Raw genomic sequence first — 22,470 nt, forward strand, 5'->3', positions numbered from 1 at the left:
AAAAAAAAAAAAAGTCTTGAAAGATGCTCAAATGTTGTCTAGTCTGGAACCAGTCAGATGAAGTTTATGGACATTTTTCTGCCATAAGTATCATAATATTTTACTGCTCCTTTCAAACTTGCCTTGAAATATACACCCAGCAAACTATGGTTATGGATGTTGATTTGGGTTTATTGGCATCAGTAAAGACTTGATTGTGATCTTATGTTGCTTTCTATGCTGCTAAATGTTTATCTTAACAGACACTCATGCATGTAGAAATTAATGATGTACTTAAGTTTTTGCCCTTCACATACATAATCAGTCATTGAGATGACATTATAAAAACAGTGTTATACAAAGCCTACTTTGTAAGCAAGTTATAACTATGTTTTAATAACTTTGAAAGTGCCAATAAATGACACCACTGTATGTGGCCAAACAAGCAATATTCTTATTTCACGTGAATAACAATTAATCTATTCACAGGTGTAGTTAACTTGCTCAATTTCCTTTGACCTAGCTTAAGTAGGATGCATCATTTTCTACTGCAGTGCACGTTATTACAGAAAAAGTTTATAAATTATTTTTTTGCCTTAATATTCAACTTATTTAAAATGTTACTAATATAGTATTTACATATTAATTTGTTAAATTTCCTAATTTAATGGTGAACTCTTTTTGTAAGTTTCAAACAAATTTTATTATTCAGTAAAGGATATCATACTTAGAGATGAGCAATTAACTTGGTTACCTGAGATCATGTTTCATAAATTAGTGTCATGTAAAGTATTGGTTTAATCAAAATTAGTTTTTCTGATTATTTCCATTTAAAATTTTTCCATCTATTCAAGTAATCAAAATATTGCAATATTGATTTTTAGTGATTATTTTGAATGAATTCACATTTGTTCAGTTTAATCTATTAGTATTGCGAGTTACAAAAATAACAATCTAGTCGGAAGTGGGTTTCCAGCTGTTACTATTTTCAGTTATTCCAATATCCAAGTAATTGAAATATTGTCCTTGTGATTTCTGAGGGAATGCAACCAGCCAACAACACCTTCTACCAACTTTTTACCAACATCACATTGTAATGCCATAGACAGTATTAGTAGCTTTGTTGTAACTCAAACTTAATCAGCTTAAGATATATACCATCTGTACTTACATAAGATATGATAGCAAGTACTATTTTAAATGGTTCAACTGTCTTGGCTTGTATACTCATGAATGTAAGGTTATTTATCAATGGTCATTGATTGCATAACTAGTCACAGTGATGTTTGTTGTTTGGATTGAATAATGCTGTAACTTTAGCATAATATATTGCTTAATTATTACAAGCTACAAGGCCTGGCATGGCCAGGTGGTTTAGGGTGCTTGATTTGCAATCTAAGGGTTGTGGGTTCAAATGCCCATCCTAAATATGTTTGCACTTTCAGTCATGAGGTTTTATAAAGTGATGATCAATCCCTCTACTTGTTGGTAAAAAGAGTAGTCCCAGAGTTGGCAGTGGATGGTGATGACTAGCTGCTTTCCCTCTAGTCTTTCAGTGCTAAATACGAGACGGCTAGCACAGGTAACCTTCGTGTAGCTTTGTGTGAAATTCATCAAACAAATACAAGCTATCAAAATAACGTTAAGTATTGATTAAGTAAACGAAGTCATAACAAATTAACATTCATTTTTATTTATTTGTGTAAAAATATTTTTTATTGCTGAATAACTTTCTAATTTAACTTTTTTTCAGATATTACTAGAAAAGGACTGATATTAGTTTAACAGTATGAAAATTTTATTCTACTTACGTTGAGAATGATAAAATGAAAGGACACAAATGTAAACTTACTAATTTAACTATGTTTGCAGCAGTTGCTATAAAATAACTAGTAATGATCTAACAGTATATGTAATTTTTTTTATTGCTAAACAACTTGTTAATTTTACTGTGTCTGCAGAAATTGCTAGAATAGGAGTGATATTAGCCTAACAGTATAAACTTTTTTTTTTTTTTTTTTCAGTTATGGTGAGAATGATAAAACTTTGTAAGAGTATGGATAATCTTCAGCTGAGACAGTTTTATTACAGGGTGGTTGATCTTTGGAATGGGTTACCTTCAGATGTTGTAGATGAAATTAAATTAAATGATTTTAGGGGAAGGTTTGATAAATACTGGTTTTTATGTGTTAATTTTATTTTAGAATTTAATATTGTGAATGGGACTGTCTAAATGGACCAAGAGGTCTATTGTTGTCCTTAGATTATATGTATGCATGTTTAAGTATTTACATGAATAGAACTGTTTTATTATGGTTCAGATAGGAGGCACTGAAAATGGAAAGTCTGTCTGTCATAACTCGTCTCTTAAACACAATAAGTGTTATGTTGTTTGATGTCTCAGCATGAATGTGTGTCTACAGTTTTTTTAAACCTGTACTGTAAAATGTAAGCTTATTAATCACTTTTATGTGACTTTTTTCTCCTCAAATTCTGGCTATATCAACAACAAATTACTTAAAGTTTATGATACTTTTATGCTTAATAAAGTTGTTAATTGTATTTTGAGTTTTTCATTTTAATAATAGAATTAGTAAAAACTTCTGAAACGTTAGTGACTAGTTTTTTCTGGTATCGCTATAGTTTTAATGTATATAATGAAATTTTAATTTTTTGCAAATCATTGTAATATCTGCAAATGCATAATCTTCAATTATTACAACTTTTGTTGAAAAAATTAAAAGTTTACTGTGTGCTTTTGTAGGATTGCAGAGAATTTGGTTTCAGTGAAGGACATCTTATCTATTGCAATGTAACAAAAATCTCCACTAGTTTTATCATATGGAATCTAAGAACAGTTATTTTAAAGGAAGAATTAGTTTACTTAATTTCAGTAGAGTAGACTTGTAAATATTTATAGGTAGAATCCTATAGAATGGCATCAATTGTATTTTCAGCTTATTACCATTTGTACAATTGTTTAGGATTAAAACATTAACTTAATTCTAAATTGTTGTATGTGAAAATGTTTGTCATATTAAATGAAAAGCAGTTCAAAATATTTTTAAAAAGCTGAAAATATGAAGATTAATCTCACATGAATAATTGAATAGTTGAATTATAAGTCCAAAGAGGAATTGATTATTAAGTACGACTAATAACCCAACTCTAGTTTTAGATAATCTGTGCAAGCACTTGGTCAGTAGGATTCTGTTATAATTTAAGTTTTTTGTTTCTTGTTATCTTACAGGCAGATCTGTTAACAGATGAAGTTATATCCAATGCTATTGATCGGGATGAGCAACTTCCTCTTCTCCTGAGTCAGTTTTGTGTTTATGAAATCATTAGTTGTTTTTCTAACACATACTTTCATCTATATAAATAAATACAATAAGAGAAAGCTATGATTTTGTAAAATGTCTAAAATTCTTAAATTCTTTAGGTGTAAACATGTCATGAAGCATCATATTTTTTTGCTGTTATTAAACCTAAAGAGTGTTAACACTTTGCCAACCTTGGTTTACAGCAGTGTTTCTCAAACATCTGTCATTCATGACCCTTTAATAAATATTTTATTTCACTCCCTTCCTCTTTTTTAAATTAGTGAAAGAGTTAAGTGATGAGATGTAACACAGATACACAATAAATTACTATGTGTGTTGTTGTAACTACTTATCATTGTCGTTAATGAAAATGCTTAATTTTGCATTATTGCACTACTGAGAAATGTGAACAGTAGTGTTTGCATGGAATAAAGCAATTAATTAGGAAGGTGTTTTTTGTAAAGATGAGAAAGGTTTAATAAAGTTCAGTGATAAAGTTAACAGCTATTAATAGCAAAAATATAAATTTCCTTTTTATGATTAAAATTATGAAAGCTAATGGTTGCTTTTTTAAATACACAGAAGTAAAAATAAGTGGTTCAAAATAATGTCATATACATGTTTAATCACAGGTATTGTAGTGTAGAGATAATCAAATCTTTGGAATAATCACAATGAAATAAATATCTAAAACTTTGTTTTCATACAGACACAGTTGATTCTGTGGACTATTACAGTATTACTGAGAGAATTGAATTGGTGAGTTACTCAGTTATTTTGTTGTCTCACATTGGAAGAATTAGAGTAGATATGCATGATTATCTGATATTCTCTTAGGGTTTGATAAGCATATCTAAACTAGAGCTTTAAATCTAGTGTTAATGTTGGGAAAAAAGCACTTGACAACAACACCTCATAAAAATTCATTAGAAAGTAGCATTTTCACTAGTGTAGCTATTAGAAAATAAAGTGACTTATCATGTATTTCAGCAAAGTAATTGCTATCATAACTCAGACTTTTAACTTGGAGAGCTATATTAATTGTACATATTTTTATACATTATTTTTTGAAACATAATTTTACTGTAGACATTCCACATTTGGGCTTTGAAAATTATATTAATGTGGACTAATTAAAAAAAAAGTTAAAAGAAATGCTATTTAAACATTCTTCTAACAAAATCTTAGTTTACTGCAAGAAATTTCTCAACAAAAGAAAGGAAAAAATACTTGAAAGTAAAATGGTAAATATACAGAAGAGAAAAATTATTTGAACAATAAAAGTAGCATACACTTGCTGTTTTTCATTTCACTTGCAGTATTTTGAGGGTTAGCTTTAATTTAGTAACAATGTAATTTACTTCCTGCTGTGAAAGTAATAGCTCTGTTTGAAGGAACTTGGCTACCTTTATATAATCTTCTGAGTTGCCAGATAGTTGTCATCTACTACCATGTAAGATTGTGTTTGAACATGAGAATGAGAATTTTAACAGCTTGTTCCCTCTTCCTACCTGTGCCTTACTGTCATGATTCAGTTTGGATGAGGTGCCTGGCCTTTTTTAATCCTTTGTTGAAACATTAATTGTAGTATATTTTATTCTCATTTTCCATTTCCTGTGATTACACACCTGTGCTTTTGAGTGTCACACTGATTGGTTAATGTTTTAATTCCCTCATCAGGTATTGGGGCTTATATGAGTTATATTTAGGTGGTCAGTATGCCATGATAGCCCTCTACTCTAGAAAACCATGCTTTAGCATATCTCCATTTTTTATTTCCCTATTTAGACTCTCAGACTTTCATTACCTTTAGAGGTTTACACATCACTACTTCAGTCACTTTCTACCAATCATATTTTCCTGTTTACCACCATGGCACATCTCTCCTTGTCCACCCTCTTTTTGCTAACATTACTCCTCTGTTTTTAGGACCTTTTGGCATCAGGATGCCCTTTTGTTGTGAGTATGTTTGCCTTTCTTGTTGTTGCATGATATGTACATGGCTGCTCTTCTGCAACAGGATGGTTTGAGAGCATTTCCAACTCTGAAAATCAGAGTTGAGCCAGCATGTTTGCATACCTCCCTTTCCTCATTGGCCTTCTGTTTGTTCTGTACCCCTCCCGAACCTAGTTCTAGTATCTTGCTTTCCTCCTCCCTCTCCCTTTCTGATGCCAGACTATTTTATTCCTAAGGTTTGCTTATGGTAGTTGTGGCACTGTTCATGGAGCATAAAACAGACTCGGAGATTATATTAGTGAGTTCAGCTTCTATAGGGATTGGATCTTTCTACTTTCTCCATGTATGATGGTCCTTTGCCACAAACTCTTAGGTTTTGTGGGTTGTCTTAGATGGGCTTATCTTCTGTTTTGATTCTCCCTGTCCATTGTTCCAGCAACTCGTTTTCTTCCCTCCTCATTGGGATTCAGTTTCCAGTCAGCATCTTTCTGTGGCAGTACAAGATCTGCTTCACAAGGGTGCCACTGCCTGGAGTATTACTCCCTTTCAAGTGTTTATTCCTACCTGTTTGTTATTCCCAAGAAGACTGGGGACTGGTGCCCTATCATAGATCTTTAGGCATTAAACTTCTTGTTCCTACCTCGTTTTACCATGGAGTGGTACTTGTCTCTTTTGATGTGTTTTTCGCTCCTGATTTATGAAAAACAATGAAAGAACTTTCCGAGGCATACCTTCACTTCTCGTTACCTTTGTATTACTTCCCATTGTGGTTATGTTCTTCAGTTCCAAGCTCTTTTGGTTTAGATTCTTGTATGTGGTAATTGGACCTCCCAGGGAAGGTTCTGTTCTTTTGCTTTACCTCCTCTGAGATCTAAACATCCACCCATGTGTTTGCCATGTGAAGGGGAGGAGAGGATCCTGGTGGTTGAGGAATGCAACACCAACCCACCATTTTGGCCTTGAATTCCTGTAGACGGGCAGCCTTAAGGTGGCCCCCCTTGGGTCAGTCGGCTGGTTCACTTGAGCTAGGGTTGACCAAGTACCAGTGCTGGATGTTCTCAATAGATGTTGGGGACATTGTATCTGATGCTGATGTTTGGGTATAGTGCTCACAAAACACTGGCATTGCTGCAATGTCTTTGGGTGGCATTTTAATGGGTCTCTTCATAGTGCTTCATGGTGGGTGGGGTCAGTGGGCACTGAAATATTTTTTTTATTATAGATCTTCCAAATAAAAACTTTAAATAGTGAAAAACAGTCCATAGGTAAATGATCACATCTTGAAGATTCTGAGCAGGAATCTTCAACATCTGTAACACCAGTACCTCATTTTCTTATACTACATTCTCTTTCAGACAAACCTTTAGGGAATATATCTCCCTTTTTCATTCAGAAGGGACGAGAGGGACTTGCTGCCTTTCCAAATTCAGTAAAGAAGTTTCAGTTTGGTGACATTGGTGAAAACATCCACATCTCAACACAGTGACCTCCTCTTGCATTCAAAGGCGATTTGTGGATGTATCTATTGAGGTTATGCCTCATCTACTTTGAATTTGTCATGAGGAGTTATTGTTGAGAGGAATTTGATGAACATCCCTGAGTCGGAGATTCTTGCTGGTCTCTCCACCCAAGGAGTTTTTGCATTGAGGTGTATCTCCACATGCAGAGATGGAATTATGATGCTGACCAGTATTCTCATTCTGATATTTACATCACCATGTCCATCTGCCACCATGAAGTCAGGTTATCTTAATTGCAGGGTATGGCCATACATTCTAAACCCTCTCAAATGTTTTCAGTGTCAGTGGTTTGGTCACTCAAAGACGTCATATCATGGTTTCTTGACGTGTGCTTGTTGCAGTTGTAAGGACCACGATGCCTATGAGTGTTAAAATGACCCTCAGTGTGTCAACTACAATGGCTTTTACCCATCCTACTTTTATTCTTGCCCTAAATGGTTGGAAGGAAAAGAGGTGCATCATTTCAAGACAATTCAAAACATTACTTATCCTGAGGCTCAAAAGTTGCTGTCCACAATGAGAGTGCAGACAGATCTCTCTGTGCCTCCAAAATAATTATTCTCATACCAAATGAAAAGTTTCTTGACCTCCACGGTTATAAAAGTTGATGAATCAATGTCAACACCCATCTCTGTCCCTAACATACATTCCAGCAAACCCCAAGATCCACTTTCTTTGGTACCAGCTATGTGCATTTCCTCTGGTACATCTTCTCCCACTCCAAGATGCAAAGCGATCATTTGTTCATGTCCTCAGTTCCTGGAATCCTCTTCTAACAACAAAGACCTGCCCATTTGACCCAGGGCAGGATCCATGGAGGTTGGTAGATCTCCCTCGAATAAAGACAGTAAAGAAAAAAACATGGTCATCAACAGAAGAACTCTGCACCCAATTTGCCTGCACATAAATAAAAATGGCTACCTTGATACAATGGAACTATTGAGGTTTACATTCTAATCTGGATGACATCAAAGCACTGATTGCATCCTACCATCCTGCATGTCTTTCCTCACAGGAAACATTTTTGAAACCTGCCAATACAGTCACCTTTTGGCAGTTTTCTTTGTGCAGAAATGACAGGCTGTGTGATGGAGGAGTACATGAAGGGGTGGCATTGTTGGTTGATCAGCATGTGCCCACCCTATCTTTGCCACTTTTCACACCCTTGGAGGCTGATGCCATACATGTTTCCTTGGGTTGTACCATCACTATTTGTTCTATTTACCTGTCACCTGAAGAGACCTATGATCAATCAGACTTTGATGCTCTTGTTGAATAGTTGCTGTCTCTCTTTTTAATCCCTGTGAACTTTAATGGGCATAATCCCCTCTGGGCAGGTGCTGTTATTGATGGGAGGGATTGCTCCACAGAGCACATGCTCTCAGATTATAACCTTTCTCTCTTTAGTACTGGTTCTTATACTTATTTTCATGCACCTAGTCAGTATTTTACTGCTATTGGTCTCTCTGTTTGCTCCCCTTCACTATTCTCCTACTTTTCATGGAGGATTGACAATAACCTACGAGGCAGTAATAATTTTCCTATAATTTTGAGAGAAACCAGCTGTGATCGATGCCACCAGACCCACATGCCCCAGTGGAAGCTGGATCAAACAAATCTGACCCACTTTCATTGCTCTTGCAGAACTTGATCCTGCTGTTGTCTGTAATCCATCAACAGACAACTATGTGGCAGCAATAACTGATTGTATTATACAGGCAGCTGCTCAGTGTATTCCTAAAACCTCGACACGTTTTCCAGGATATCCTTGTCTGTGGTAGAATCCTGCCTGCCACATGGTAGGATAGGCTCAAAAATGGGTCTGGGATACTTTTCATAGGTATATCACACAGTCATCAAACATGAGGTATAAAGAGTGGCAGCTACAGACTGCCCTCAATTGTTTACTGAAGTGGACCACAGCAAATAGCTTTAACTTCTCTCTCGAAAATCATTTGCATGCACTTTTGCCCCCAATGGGGTATTCACCCTGATCCCAGCTCTGTATCAGTGAAGTTGTGCTGCCTGTGGTCTCTGAAACAAAGTTCTTGGGGCTTATCTTTGACTGTAAGCTGATCTTTATACCACACATCAAGCAGCTAGGGATCAAATGTACAAGAGCTCTGAACATCTTCCATGTCCTCTCTTCCACCACTTGGGGAGTGAATCGACATTCTATGCTAAAGATATATCATGCTCTTATTCGATCGAAACATGACTATGGATCACTGGTCTATGACTCTGCCAGACCCTCAGCCTTAATGATGCTGGGCCCCATTCATCATCAAGGACTTTGGGTCTGCACTGAGGCTTTCTGTATTTCTCCAGTACAGAGCTTCTACACAGTCTAATGAACCTCCTCTGCACCTCTGCTGTTTTAAACTGTCTTTACTGTATGCTTTGAAACTTCATTTCTTACCAAAGCATTTTATCTGGGGTTGTGTTTTCCTTCCTTGGTGGGCCAGACTTTTTCAGAACACATGGTCTGCCATTGCTCCTTTTGGCCTTATTATCTAGGTGCAGATGGATGAATTGGGCCTGTCTTTGGATAACATTGCTGTATTTACTGGTCAGCCTATCCCACCATGACTTATTACAGTCCTCAATTTTTACCTATCTTTAAGTCATCTGAGAAAAGTGGACACTCCCAATTGGAAGTACTGTCTGCTATTTGCTGAACATTTTTTGAACCATCCTTTCATTCCTATTTATACAGATGGTTCCAAATCAGGTGACTGTGTGGGCTCTACCATGGTTTGTGGTGGTTTGGTGCAGAACCCCCTCTACAGCTTCTGTGTTCACTGCTGAACTGTACACCATTTCTCTTGCCCTGGATCACATAAAGCTACGCAGTAGTGAATCTGCACTATTTATACTGACTCGCTTAGTTCTATACTGGCCCTGGAATCGCTTAATGTTAGTTCACACCCTGTTCTCGCTGATATTCAAAACCGACTGGCCCATCTCCCTTTTAACATCTACTTCTACCCAGTTTTTCTGGACACTGGGCCACGTTGGTATTCATGGAAATGAGCTCGCCGACACCACAGCTATGTCTATCTGCTCTGGCACTATCACTGCTGTACCTGTTCCACACATGGACTATGGTCCTGTATTCAAGGCTTGACTCCGTGCCAGCTGGCAGTGGACTTGGAGTGACCAGTGTGAAAACAAGCTTTTCCAAATAAAACCCTATATTGGACTTTGGCCATCTTGCTTTCATAAGAATTGGAAAGAGGAAGTTGTTCTAACTAGACTATGCATTGTTCACAGTTTTTACCTCATTGTTTTCTTTTATCTGGAACTGATGCATCAGTGTGTAGTTTGTGTAACACTCGGGTCACAATAAGCCACATTTTACTTTCTTGCCATCGTTACAACTCTCAATGACTGCATTTTTTTAAGCATGTTCTGCCGCAAGGTTTGTCCATAACATTAGACAGTGTTATTGGTGATGGTGACACTGCCCACCTTGATAATGTTTTTAGTTTTTTAAAGGCCATAAATCTTTTTAATACCATTTAAGTTTTTTAATATATACTTTACACCTTTTCATGTGTGGCTCAAATCTAGTTCGATTTGAAATTAGAAACTGGCCATAACAATCAATAGCTTGAAACCAGGGCTAGAAAGGCCAACTTCAGGTAACTAAAGCTGCTGTTTGAACTATCCATTTGAACTACCCGTTAGTCATCCTGGTGAGTTATTATTATAATTTTGCCTACATCTTTTAAAACTTTTACTTTCCTTTTTGAAAATGGTCATAACGTCAAATAACTTGGAACCAGGGTGGAAAGGCCAATTTCAGGTGACTGATGGTGGTTTTTGTACTTACCTGTTAGTTTTCTTGGTGAGTTATGATAAATACAGGTATGCTACAGAAAGTCCTTAACAACTTGAATTACTGTAGTTTTATCTTAACGTTGTAGACTAGATGAAAACATTGGTGTTATGCTATTAATATGGTTTTTTAAACTTTATTTTGTTTTACCTTAATTTCCTTTTATGAATTTTTACCAGATGTTTCGCACAGATAGCCTGGCTGCTTTGTGCCATAAAACACTAAATCAACCAACCAACCTGAGAAACTTGTCAGAAAAACTGAAACTGAAGGATAGAGGCAGCACATGAAGTAACTGATTCATCTTATAGTATTGTTCAATTCCATTCTCAGTCAGACCCAGACTTTCTCTCTCCTTCATTCACAGATTATGGAGCTACTAGTTTTCAGTTTATCCTTTTTTCCTTCTCCCACTGTGTAAAAGGTTTCATCTCTTTACATAACATGGACCTTTTTGAAAGCCTTCATCCCTCTTGTTTGTGCCTATATGCATTGCCTTTAGTGAGCTTTAATGACCAATGGAGCCTTGCTTGGGATCCTCTGGATGCCCCTCTCCTTTTTCCTTCCCTATAGACTGACTTCATCTGGTCATTGAATCAAGACTTCTTCATTATGTGTATTCCTTTTTCCTTGTCCATGTGTGGACCATCATTTCTTTATGGATGCTTCTCTTTCTAGTTATGGTGCTTTCTTGGATGCTCAGATGATTTCAGGTTGGTGGACACCATCGAGTTATTTTTCCATATTAATCTTTTGGAGTCTCTCGTAGTTTATTGTGTATTGGTTCAATTCTTTCCAGATTTTCAGGGCCAGTTGATGAAGTTTCATTCCAACAACTCAGCTATGATTGTTTAAATTCTCCAGGCAAGGGACACTCACTCGAAGTCTCTGTTTTCAAACACTGGATTGTATTGGGCCCACAGCCATTGTGTTCATTTGGTGACTTGCTTTATTCTGATTCATACCAATAATATCATTCCTATGGAGTGGAAACTGGATCTGCTGGTGTTCCCAGTTGGATATTCAAGATATGGATGCTTTTGTTATGTATCTCCATTACTAGGTTTCACAGGTTTGGTTTCCGGTTGCACACCTATTGGTTGGGGTGGTAGACATACTAAACCTGGACTGGAAAGGCCTCTATCTATATGTCTATTCTCCTGTAAATCTGTTTTCCTGGGTCCTTTTTATCATCCATACTATCCCATATCATGTTCTTTTTGTGGCTCTCTTATAGTTGACACAGCCATTGTTTCCACTGCCATGTTGACTTGTAGTGTTAACTCTTCTTCCTCCTCCTCCTTCCCCACCCTTTCACATCAGTCCCAGTCTGACATTCATCATCTTTCTATTTCCACACTTTATCTTTATACATGTTTTTGTCTGGTTTCTGGACAGGCAAAACAGCTTTTTTGTGTTATGTTCATCCTTTTTCCATAGCTGTGTACCAACGGAAGGATTACATGTACTATATTTTGTTTACACATGGTTATCCTCCTCCTTGTCACACTCTTCTCCACAGTACTTCCTTTCTTACCTAGCTCTTTAACAGGGGCTTCTCAATCTCTTCAGTTATGAGCTATCTTGTTGCTTTGTTAGCCACATTTCATTTTACATGGTATGCCTGTACTTTCTTTCTGTTTCATTTAACTTCACCTTTCTCCTTGCTCTGCCTCTCTTCTGAATTTGGAATGTTATTATAGTCCTTCATGCCCTTACTCCTCCTCCATTCAAACTGTTGTCCATCTGTTTCTTCTATCACCTCTTCTTAAAGACCCTTTTCTTTTCTTTCTCCTGTTTGCATGTGGGCATTATTGTTTGGACTTGTTTGTTCACTGAACTTTATTTCACAGTTCCTTTGTTTTTTCTTTTCCCTGATCATTTTTCACTACCCATTTCAGGTAATTCTGCCTTCACACCCATCTCCCTTCCTTTTATATCATACACTTATGATTGTTTGACCCTGGTTGCCTCCTCTGCCCAGTTGGGGTTCTCTGCTATTATATGGACTGCACTGTTTCCTTCTATGGTTTCTGTTTGTTTATTCCTTGGAGCCCTTTCCAGGCTGTGACCTTTCTGCTGATAGCCTAACAGGATAGATTTGCCAGCTTATTCTCCCCTTTTACTGAATGATTATCATCTTTTCCATCAAATATGTCACTTTCCTATGTTTCCTGTTGCTAATTTCCATCACTCATTGGAAGACATTCATACTGGTAGTGTAACACTCACCATACCATCACTGCTAATTGTCATCAACACCTGACCATTTCCTGTCTATGAGTTTTTTTCTATCTTTTTTTTGCAAGGGCTCTTTTGTGCCTTATAATTCTGCTTTGTGGTTTAGTGTTGCCTGATCAGGTGTACTTATTCTTAAATCTGCACTGTAGGAACTGTGTCAGATATGCCAGCTGTTGAGATGGAGGTGCTCTGTACAATCACTTTTAGTTATTCTTTATGGTATTTTGCTTAATAAAGATGTTCATTCCAGACTGTGTGTTCACAAACTGACACAAGTAATACAGATGATGATCCATGTATCATATGTCACTGTATGACATTCCACTGTTTCCAGTGCATTGTTCATCTAGACTCCAACATGCTTCTTCCTCTTCTGACCTCTTCTTCTTGTAGAGTATGGGAGTCTTTGTCACTTACCAGCTCTTAGCAATTGGAGCAGTGTACCATGGAGGCTTTCTTGTGAGTGTGCTCTATCCCACTCAGTTGAGAGTAGGATATTAGTGTTCTGCAGGTATGTATGGCATTCATAGATATCTTACTGTGGAAATGATGTACCTTTCCAGATGTAACCAGATGCATTTGGCCAACTTGCAGTTCATCTTTCAGGCTGAGACACTCTTCTTACTGCCTGGAGGTTAGTTCCTGGTGGATGTGGTGATGGTTGGAGCTGGATCAGCCACACCAGTCCTTCTGTGCATGTTGTTGGGTGCCCTCCTCGTACCAGCAACTAGATGATAAATTCCCAATGTTGTGCTGTGATGGACTGGAGGTGAAACCTACTTTGGCGTTCACCTTCCTGCCATCCCCCAGATGTCAGTTCCTAGCATATATTTTCATGGTTGAGTTGTGAAATCTATTTGCAGTTTGGAATTATATGGTAATTCTCTTGCTGTAAGTTATGACTATTAAAGTTGACATTTTTCAAAATCAAACTAAGTGACAATTTTTATACCTATTTTGTTCACTATGCTGGTGTTTATGCAGAACAAGAATTGTTGAATCAAAGATTTTAGTAACTTATTAAAAAATTTTAATAAAAATTTAAAAAATGGTAAAGACTAATATTAAAGATTTTTGTATTCTAAATTTACTTATTTCAGGACAGTTATGAGAGAATCAAATAATGTAAGAGTTTATTATTTATGTATTATTACTTGTTTTTACATTGTATTTAGAATTCATTTTTTAACATATGCTCAATAGGGTAAACCCAATACAAAGTACACCCTAAAAGAATATGTAAAGGCAAATGGTTAAAATTGTTTTACTTTACCTTTAATACATACCTTGAAACTAAACACATTTGGTTACAAAGTAGGAAGACTTTTCAGGCAAAACAAAAGTTTATGCTTGAACTTATACTTTATACATTTTTATATCAATTTGAACTTGTTATCCAGTTTTATGTTAGAATAATTCTGTCTACCTCAATTCACAATGTAAATTTAAAATACAAATTCTACATAATTTCTGGTTCTAAACATACACAAATTATAACTTTTTCATTATTACGATTATATCAGGAAGTGAACATTTGCTTAAAAGATTAGACATCACTTTTCCACTTTCTGTTTTTAAAGGTCTTTTGTTTTGAAATTATTCTTACCTTGTCAGTGTAATTATAAATAACTTTTTTTTTCCTCTACAGGGCAAAATGGCTTCTATCTTTTTTAACAAAGGTTTGTATGTATTAATTATGTGCTAGATACTTTATTTAATAATTATATGAAAATACTTTTGTCAGTGTAAAAAGTAAAAGTACTTGCAATAAGTTTTTACATAAGTGAATACAGCAGTAAGTTGAGAACATTTCTAACATATGACCATATTTGTAGATGTAGATCATATGTTCATGAAAAATGTGTATAAAAATGTTTTAAAATCAAGACAAATCATTTGTAAAATGAACATAAACTAAATACTGTTATATTGGCACAACTAGCACAAAACTCATAGCTGCCATCTTGTTTCAAACCCTTGCTTGATGTAACTTGTGCATTTTGTCAAGAAGTGGTATGGAAATGCTTGTCATAAACAAATAATTCTTTTTCCTAAGAATTTTCACATAAATTAATATATTCATCATAAACCATGGTAGTGATTCACAATAGAAATCACAAGGATTTTCACAAAACTCTAAAAGAGCACTTGGACACAAAACACCTTAAACATTGAAGATTCAGTTCAAACAACACTTGAAAAACCTTTACTATTAACTGCTTAAGCTGTATGTGCATACAAAAAAGCACAAATGTTAGACTTGCAAGGTAATGAAAATTTGCTGACTAAAATGCATTTACTGGAGTTGCGTCTCAGTCTAGGCATATATTTACCCATTGCTATCCATTATGTATTAAGAATTTAATTGCACAGAAACTGTAAATGATCACTATATTCTCAAATCTCCAGCTGCAGCTTAACATTTTACATCAAACTAAAGCAATTAAATAATCAATAGCCACAGTAAATCATCATTTAACTGTCAGCTAGCCATTATTTATGTTTATTATCATTACATACAGTGTATAAAATTTAGTTCCATATCAAATAATTCTTTGCCCATAATTAAGCACATAAAAACCAATCAAATAATATAAATAAAAAATTTTATAATTTAGAAACTTACAAATAGGAATTGTACAAAAACAAAACATGGAAGCCATGTAGATATTATTTACTCAAACTAAGAATTCTTATTATGAGTCCATTAAATGGAATTCTAGCTAACAGCAAGGAGATAAAATAGAGGTTTATTGTTTGAGTAAATAATGTCTACAGTATTTCCAGTCTTGTCTCCTTTTTTTGACCCCTACTCAGATTTTTATATTCCCAATTTTTATTTATCTTGTTGTTTTGAAGAGTGAGTACTTCAATATCAGAAGTTACTTTATCTTGCTTAAAGTGATTTTTACAATGTACTGATGGACACCTTGAAACTATGTACACCCAATGTGAGTATTTTGGGTTTACCAAAATTATTTTTTACATGCCAGTGATAAAGGTTTTTATTTTATTATGTCATCATTCTGTATTATTTACAAGATTTCATTAGAGAATAGTGTGAGAATAAAGTTTATATTTATGATTACAGTTGGGGTTAATCTTTTCTATTTGTGTATTGTTGTCTACTTGTATGGGGACTTGACTATCTATGCTGCTGCAATAGCCAAATCACTGAGAGATGTTACATGGTAAGCATTTACCAAAAGCTTAAAAGGATAAATATCTTAAAACACAAATGCATCAGACAGCTGATTCACATGAATTAAAATATTTATAACTTGTTGAATAAAACACATTTGTAATAATTGATAACAGGAACTTGTTTAATTAAATTTTACATAAAATAAGTATGTTGTGTGTGAAGACATTCTAAAATACAAAGATGCTTGTAATATTTCTTTTAATAAAAAAAAAAGAAAAGAAATAATCTTTGCCTTAGAAAACTGCAGTGAAGAAGTAATACACCATAAAAATATATTGTAGTATAATTTTTATTTTTACCAATAAACAAAAACAAATAAGGTTGATTTAGATGTCTTACTTAAACTCCTATACATCACAAAACTGCCACACTTTCTTATAATTTGTTAAATTAATCACATGTTTACAGTGTAGATTGATGGTAATAATTACCATGAGTTGATGTATTTGCTTTAGTAAGATGAACAACACTTAACTTTAAATCTACTCTATTAAAAATACTATGTTGCATAACTTGTTCTTTATATAAGAAAATTACCTTCTTTATGAAACTTAAATGTATGATAGTTGGCTTAAAAATAACATATTTGTATTGTGTGAGTAAACTGTTGTAACATTCTGAAACAAATCCTGACTTGAATGCATTTAGTTTATAATAACAAGCATAAAGTTGTCCAAGTAAAAAGAGGTTTGATTTTAATAATGTAAACTGTTTCTTTTATGGACTTTTTTTTACATTGAAACAATGTATAAGAAGTTGTATGTTAGTTTGCTTGTAAACAAGAATAATATACTGGTAACTGTACTTAACCATAAACAAATTACAAAATCAAAGAATGCTCTAAGGTAATCAAATGCAAATGTTTTCTGTTGAGCTGTTATTTCATATCTGTATGTACTAAGCAACAAAAAATTTATTACATACAAGAATATGAAGGATCTCTACAAAGGTAATCTCAAACTTTGTTTTTATAATATACTTTATGCACAATTGTTGTGATATCTGTGCTCTCATACTGTTGCCAATATCCATTTAAAATTATTATTCTACTAATCTGTTATGTGTCTATGAAAATTTATAAAGTACATATATTTATTTGTGAACATTCAGTTCATTGTTTATTGAAGTGACATTTATGTATATTAAAAGTTTGAATCTTAAAGTTATATTGTTAATTTTTTATTGAACAATAAAGTTGCGAAGTAAAATAGACTAACTTGTGATTAATTCTTTGTTTTATGTTTTTGTACAAAGTAATTATGTAGTAGAAGGACCAAATTGCACAAGCATATATAATAGCACAGATCCATGTTGGACTACAGCATCTTCCATCTCTCGCCATGGTGTCTACATGGTTTATTTAGTAAGTTGAATACATTTATTTCAAAAAATAATATTTTGTGTAAAGTTTTAATTTAAAATTACAAAAAGTTAGTGTTTTAAAACAGTGTTGCGGAATTAAAAAGGTAGGTGTTTGGAAAATGAGAATTTTGCCCCCACTTTGAACTTATTAACATAAAATAGGTTCACTTCATCCCATATAAAATACCAGAAAATTGTTTTTAATGCTTCCAGCACTGAGAGCACCTGTCAGGTGTTGAGTGAATATTTACATATAATATTTAAGTCAACATAATAAATCTAACTCTATTTTAACAACTTTTCATACAAAATTATTTTAGAATCTATATTTTGTAATAATGTAACATTTATTTGGCATAAATTGCAAAGACAAAATGAAAGATATTTTTGTGCAGCTCTGAGGAGTCTCATTTGTAAACAGTACATGTATAGATTTTTTTAAATGATTTTTTTTCCCATTTTAAAGTATGGTTTATAAATGGTAAGAAATTATCATCCATTGAAAATATATTCTTACCTTGTTTTTCACTTAAATTTTGCTTCTTTGTACAAGTAACTTTACTACTGCAGCTTTTCAGTGCCATCCTTTTATGAGGACACAACATGGTATTTGAACAGTTACTAATGGAGCTCAACTTAGAAAATAGCTAAAGTATAAGTAAAACATGATTAAATAAATAGTGATATGAACAGTAATTCATGGTTTCTCAACTTATTGACTAGCTATAGCTTCTGTAAGGATGAACTAAAGAAAGCTAATGAAAAACTCAAAACATTTAGGAATGAAATGTAGTTCTGAGAAAATGTATTTAAATGTTTACTTCAAGTGTCATATATGATAATGGTATTGATAAAATTGGTAAACTGCTGTACCACGTAATATTCGTAATCAAATCCTGACTTGAATTTATTTGGCTATGAGTGATGAGTATGAAGTTGCTGAAAAGTTAACTAAAAACACTTTTTAATTTGTTAATGTAAATGTCATTATTTACATTTTATCTATCAACAGAAATGAGGTTAAAAATTTTAAAATTACATTATCACCTTGGAATTAAACATTGCTTATATATATAAAAAAAAGCAACAACAACAAGAAAAAACACAAACTTGAAATTTTATTCTAACACTTCTAGTATGAGATTTGTAACAATATTTAAAAATTCATTTTATGTGACTTTTAATCATAATTTTGTAAGTCTCAAAAGCTCCCTTTTCACTATGTGATGCCAATACACAGTCATGTATTATATATATATTTAGTCTATTATTCCAATACGATTACTCACCTCAGTACTCAAACTATTTTCTTCTTGAAGTAGTGCTGATTTGCACAACTGCATGATATTGCATACAATAAGTTCCTTGGTGGAACAGTGGTAAAATCTGGGGTTTAATTTCACTTGCTGTGAACAGCAGATAGCCCAGTGTGGCTTTGCTATAAGAAAACAAATTATGGAACAAAACTATCTGTCAATACAAGCATGGCTTACCTCCTTGCACAAATGCACCCTCAACATTCATATACAGGCCCAGCATGGCCAGGTGGTTGAGGTACTTGACTCATAATCTGAGTATCGTATCTCCATCGCGCCAAACATGCTCAACATTTCAGCCGTGGGGGCATTTTATGTGATGGTCAATCCCACTATTTGTTGGTAAAGAGTAGCCCAAGAGTAGGCAGTGGGTGGTGATAACTAGCTGTCTTCCCTCTAGTCTTACACTGCTAAATTAGGGGTGAGCACAGATAACCTTCATGTAGCTTTGTGCAAAATTCAAAATAAACCAAACATTCACATGCAAAATTCCTCATTATTTTTCTTCACACAGTCATGTAAAAATTTTGTTTTTGCTGAGACTTGTTAAATTATTTTACTCAAACAACTTTGTTTTCAATATTTGAATATGAATTCACAATTTAATATGAACTCTTATTTTTTTCTGCTTAAGTGAATGCAAATATTACCAACAATTTATGAAATTCTTTGACTATTCTCAGTGGGTACCAAAATTTTTCTTTTTTCCTATGGATCCTCCTTCAAAAAATTTAAATAAAATAGTGAAAAAACAGTCAATGGGTAAGTGACCACATCTTGAAGACTCTGAACAGCAATCTTCAACATCTGTAACACACGTACCTCATTTTCTTACATTACATTCTCTTTCGGAAAAACCTTTAGAGCCATTGTCCCCCTTTTTGATTCAGAACGGACTAGAGGGACTTACTGGCTCTCCAAAGTCAGTAAAGAAGCTTCAATCTGGAGACATATTGGTTGAAACATCCTCATCCCAACACAGTGAACTCCTCTTGAATTCAAAGGCAATTGGGGATATACCTATTCAGGTTACACCTCATGCTACTTTGAATTCATCATGAGGAGTTATTCTTGAGAGAAATTTGAGGAAGGTCCCCGAGTCAGAGATTCTCGCTGGTCTCTTCACTCAAGGAGTTTCTGCAGTGAGACACATCTCCACCCTCAAAGATGGAGTTACACTGCCAACAAATACCCTCGTTTTGACATTTACTTCATCACGTGCACCTGCCACCATCAAGGCAGGTTATCTCATTTGCAGGGTACAGCCATACATTCCAAACCCTCTCCGATGTTTCCAATGTCAGAGACTTGGCCACTCAAAGACATCATGTCGTGGTTCCCTGACATGTGCTCGTTGTGGGGGCAAGGACCACAATGCCTATGAATGTGACATGGACCCACATTGCATCAACTGCAATGGTTCTCACCCCTTCTACTTTCGTTCTTGCCCAAAATGGTTGGAGGAAAAAGAGGTGCAGCATTTGAAAACGACACATAACATTAGTTATCCTGAGGCTCGGAAATTGCTGCCCACTACTCCATCTTGGACATATGCTGCTGCACTTTATTCCACAACTACAGTGGGAATGCAGACAGATCTCTCTGTGCCTCCAAGAGAATCGTTTTCAAAACAAATGAAAAGCCTTTTGACCTCTGTGGTTAAAAAGGGATGAATCTACTTCCACACCCATCTCTGTTCCTCCCATACGTTCCAACAAACCTCAAGATTCACATCCTTCAGTTTCAAATACAGGCATTTCTTCTGATACATCTTTTTCTCCCACCCCAAGAGGCAAAACAATCATTCGTTCACGTCTTCAGTCACTGGAATCCCCTTCCAATTACAAAGACCTGCCTACTCGACCCAGGGCAGGATCCATGGAGGTTGATAGACCTCCTCCGACTAAGGACAGTTAGGAAAAAAGACGTGGTCGTACAGAGAAGGGTTCTCCAGCCATATTGCTTAGTTCTATACTGGCCCTGGAATCGCTATACGTTGGCTCACACCCTGTTCTCGCTGATATTCAAAATCGACTGGCCCATTTCTCATTAACTGCTACTTCTATCCAGTTTTTCTGGATACCAGACCATGTTAGTATTTGTGGGAATGAGCTTGCAGACACGGCAGCTAAATCTATCTGCTCCGGCACTATCACCACTGTGCCTATTTGGTACATGAACTATGGTCTTGTATTCAAGGCTCGGCTCCGTGCCAGCTGGCAGTCCACTTAGAGTGAGCAACACGACAACAAGCTTTTTCAAATAAAACCCTATATTGGGCTTTGGCCATCTAGCTTCCGTAAAGTTCGGAAGGAGGAAGTTGTTCTAACTAGACTACGCATTGGTCACAGTTTTTTAACTTATCGTTTTCTTTTATCTGGAACTGATACAGCAATGTGTAGTTTGTGTAACACTCAAATCACTGTCAGCCACATTTTACTTTCTTGCCATCGTTACAATTCTCAACGACGGCAATATTTTCAACATGTTTTTTCCCAGGGTTTATCTGTAACATTGGACAGTGTTATTGGTGATGGTGACACTGTCCACCTTGATAAAGTTTTTAGTTTTTTAATGGCCATTAATCTTTTTAATCTCATTTAAGTGTTGGATATTTATTCATTACACCTTTTTAATTGTGGTTCCCTTTTCAAAGTCTCAATCTCTCTAGTTCAATTTGACATTGGAAAATGGCCAAGAACATTAAATAACTCGACACCAGGACTGGAAAGGCCAACTTCAGGTGACTAACGCTGCTGTTTGAACTATTCGTTTGAACTACTCGTTAGTCGTCCTGGCAAGTTGTTATTACACTTTTGCTGCATGTCATTTAACACTTTTACTACTTTATCTTTTAGTACTGGCCATAATGACACATAACCCAGAACCAGGATTGGAAAGACCAACTTCAGGTGACTGACTGTGGTTCTTGAACTTATCTGTTAGTCTTCCTGGCGGGTTATGATCATTACCATTCTGCTACAGGTAGCAGTCAACTTTGTAGACTGGATGTCAACATTGGTTTTACGCCATTTTCTGTTTTAATTGCTGTTTTCTTTTTACCTTCATTTACTTTTACAAATTTTACTCCATTTACTTGACTTTTACCTTTTTTCTGGAGATTTGTCTACTCATTATTACAATTCTGCTATGTGTCTTTTAAAACTTCTGTTATTTTACATTTTGATAATGGCTGCTATGACACATAACCCAGATCCAGGACTGGAAAGGCCATCTTCAGGTGACTGACGGTGGTTCTTGAACTTACCTGTTAGTCTTCCTGGCGGGTTATGATCATTACCATTTTGCTAGAGTAAGTACTTTACAACTTCTTTTACTCTGCTTTCTCTCTTAACATTGTAGACTAGGTGTCAACATTGGTTTTGTAATTTTTCTGTTTTTCAATAATATTTTGTTTTATCTTCATTTCCTTTTATGTATTTTACTACATTTACTTTATTTTTACCTTTTTACCAAATGTTTGGCGCAGATAGCCCAGCTGCTTTGTGCCATAAAACACTAAATCAATCAATCAACTTTGCCTATTGAGATCATTACACCTATTGTGTGTAGCATATGTTGGGTTCCATGTTATCATTAGGACTCTCTTCTTTCATCTTTGCAACACCATTCTTTTCACAAGATTTTGAATCTAATGTTGAGGTCAATGAAATGGAGTATTTTTTGTTTTGTTTTTACCTCTTGCCTTTGACTAGAACACCTCCTT

General features: G+C 35.0%; 1 protein-coding gene across 3 annotated transcripts in view; it reads left to right on the forward strand.

Moving 5' to 3' along the window:
• Nucleotides 1–22,470, forward strand: part of LOC143225859 (transmembrane protein 104-like) — a 42,030-nt gene that overhangs the window by 8,853 nt on the left and 10,707 nt on the right. For 2 of the 3 annotated variants that reach the window (XM_076456000.1, XM_076456001.1), the window contains 5 exons: nt 3,230–3,299; nt 4,012–4,061; nt 14,509–14,539; nt 15,952–16,051; nt 17,320–17,428. In XM_076456000.1, the coding sequence (XP_076312115.1) occupies nt 3,230–3,299; nt 4,012–4,061; nt 14,509–14,539; nt 15,952–16,051; nt 17,320–17,428 (360 nt within the window). The remainder of the gene's footprint in view (nt 1–3,229; nt 3,300–4,011; nt 4,062–14,508; nt 14,540–15,951; nt 16,052–17,319; nt 17,429–22,470) is intronic. The other variant, XM_076456002.1, reaches the window with a different exon arrangement.

The sequence above is a fragment of the Tachypleus tridentatus genome, chromosome 9, assembly GCF_004210375.1.
Source record: "Tachypleus tridentatus isolate NWPU-2018 chromosome 9, ASM421037v1, whole genome shotgun sequence".
In the NCBI taxonomy this organism is placed as follows: domain Eukaryota; kingdom Metazoa; phylum Arthropoda; class Merostomata; order Xiphosura; family Limulidae; genus Tachypleus; species Tachypleus tridentatus.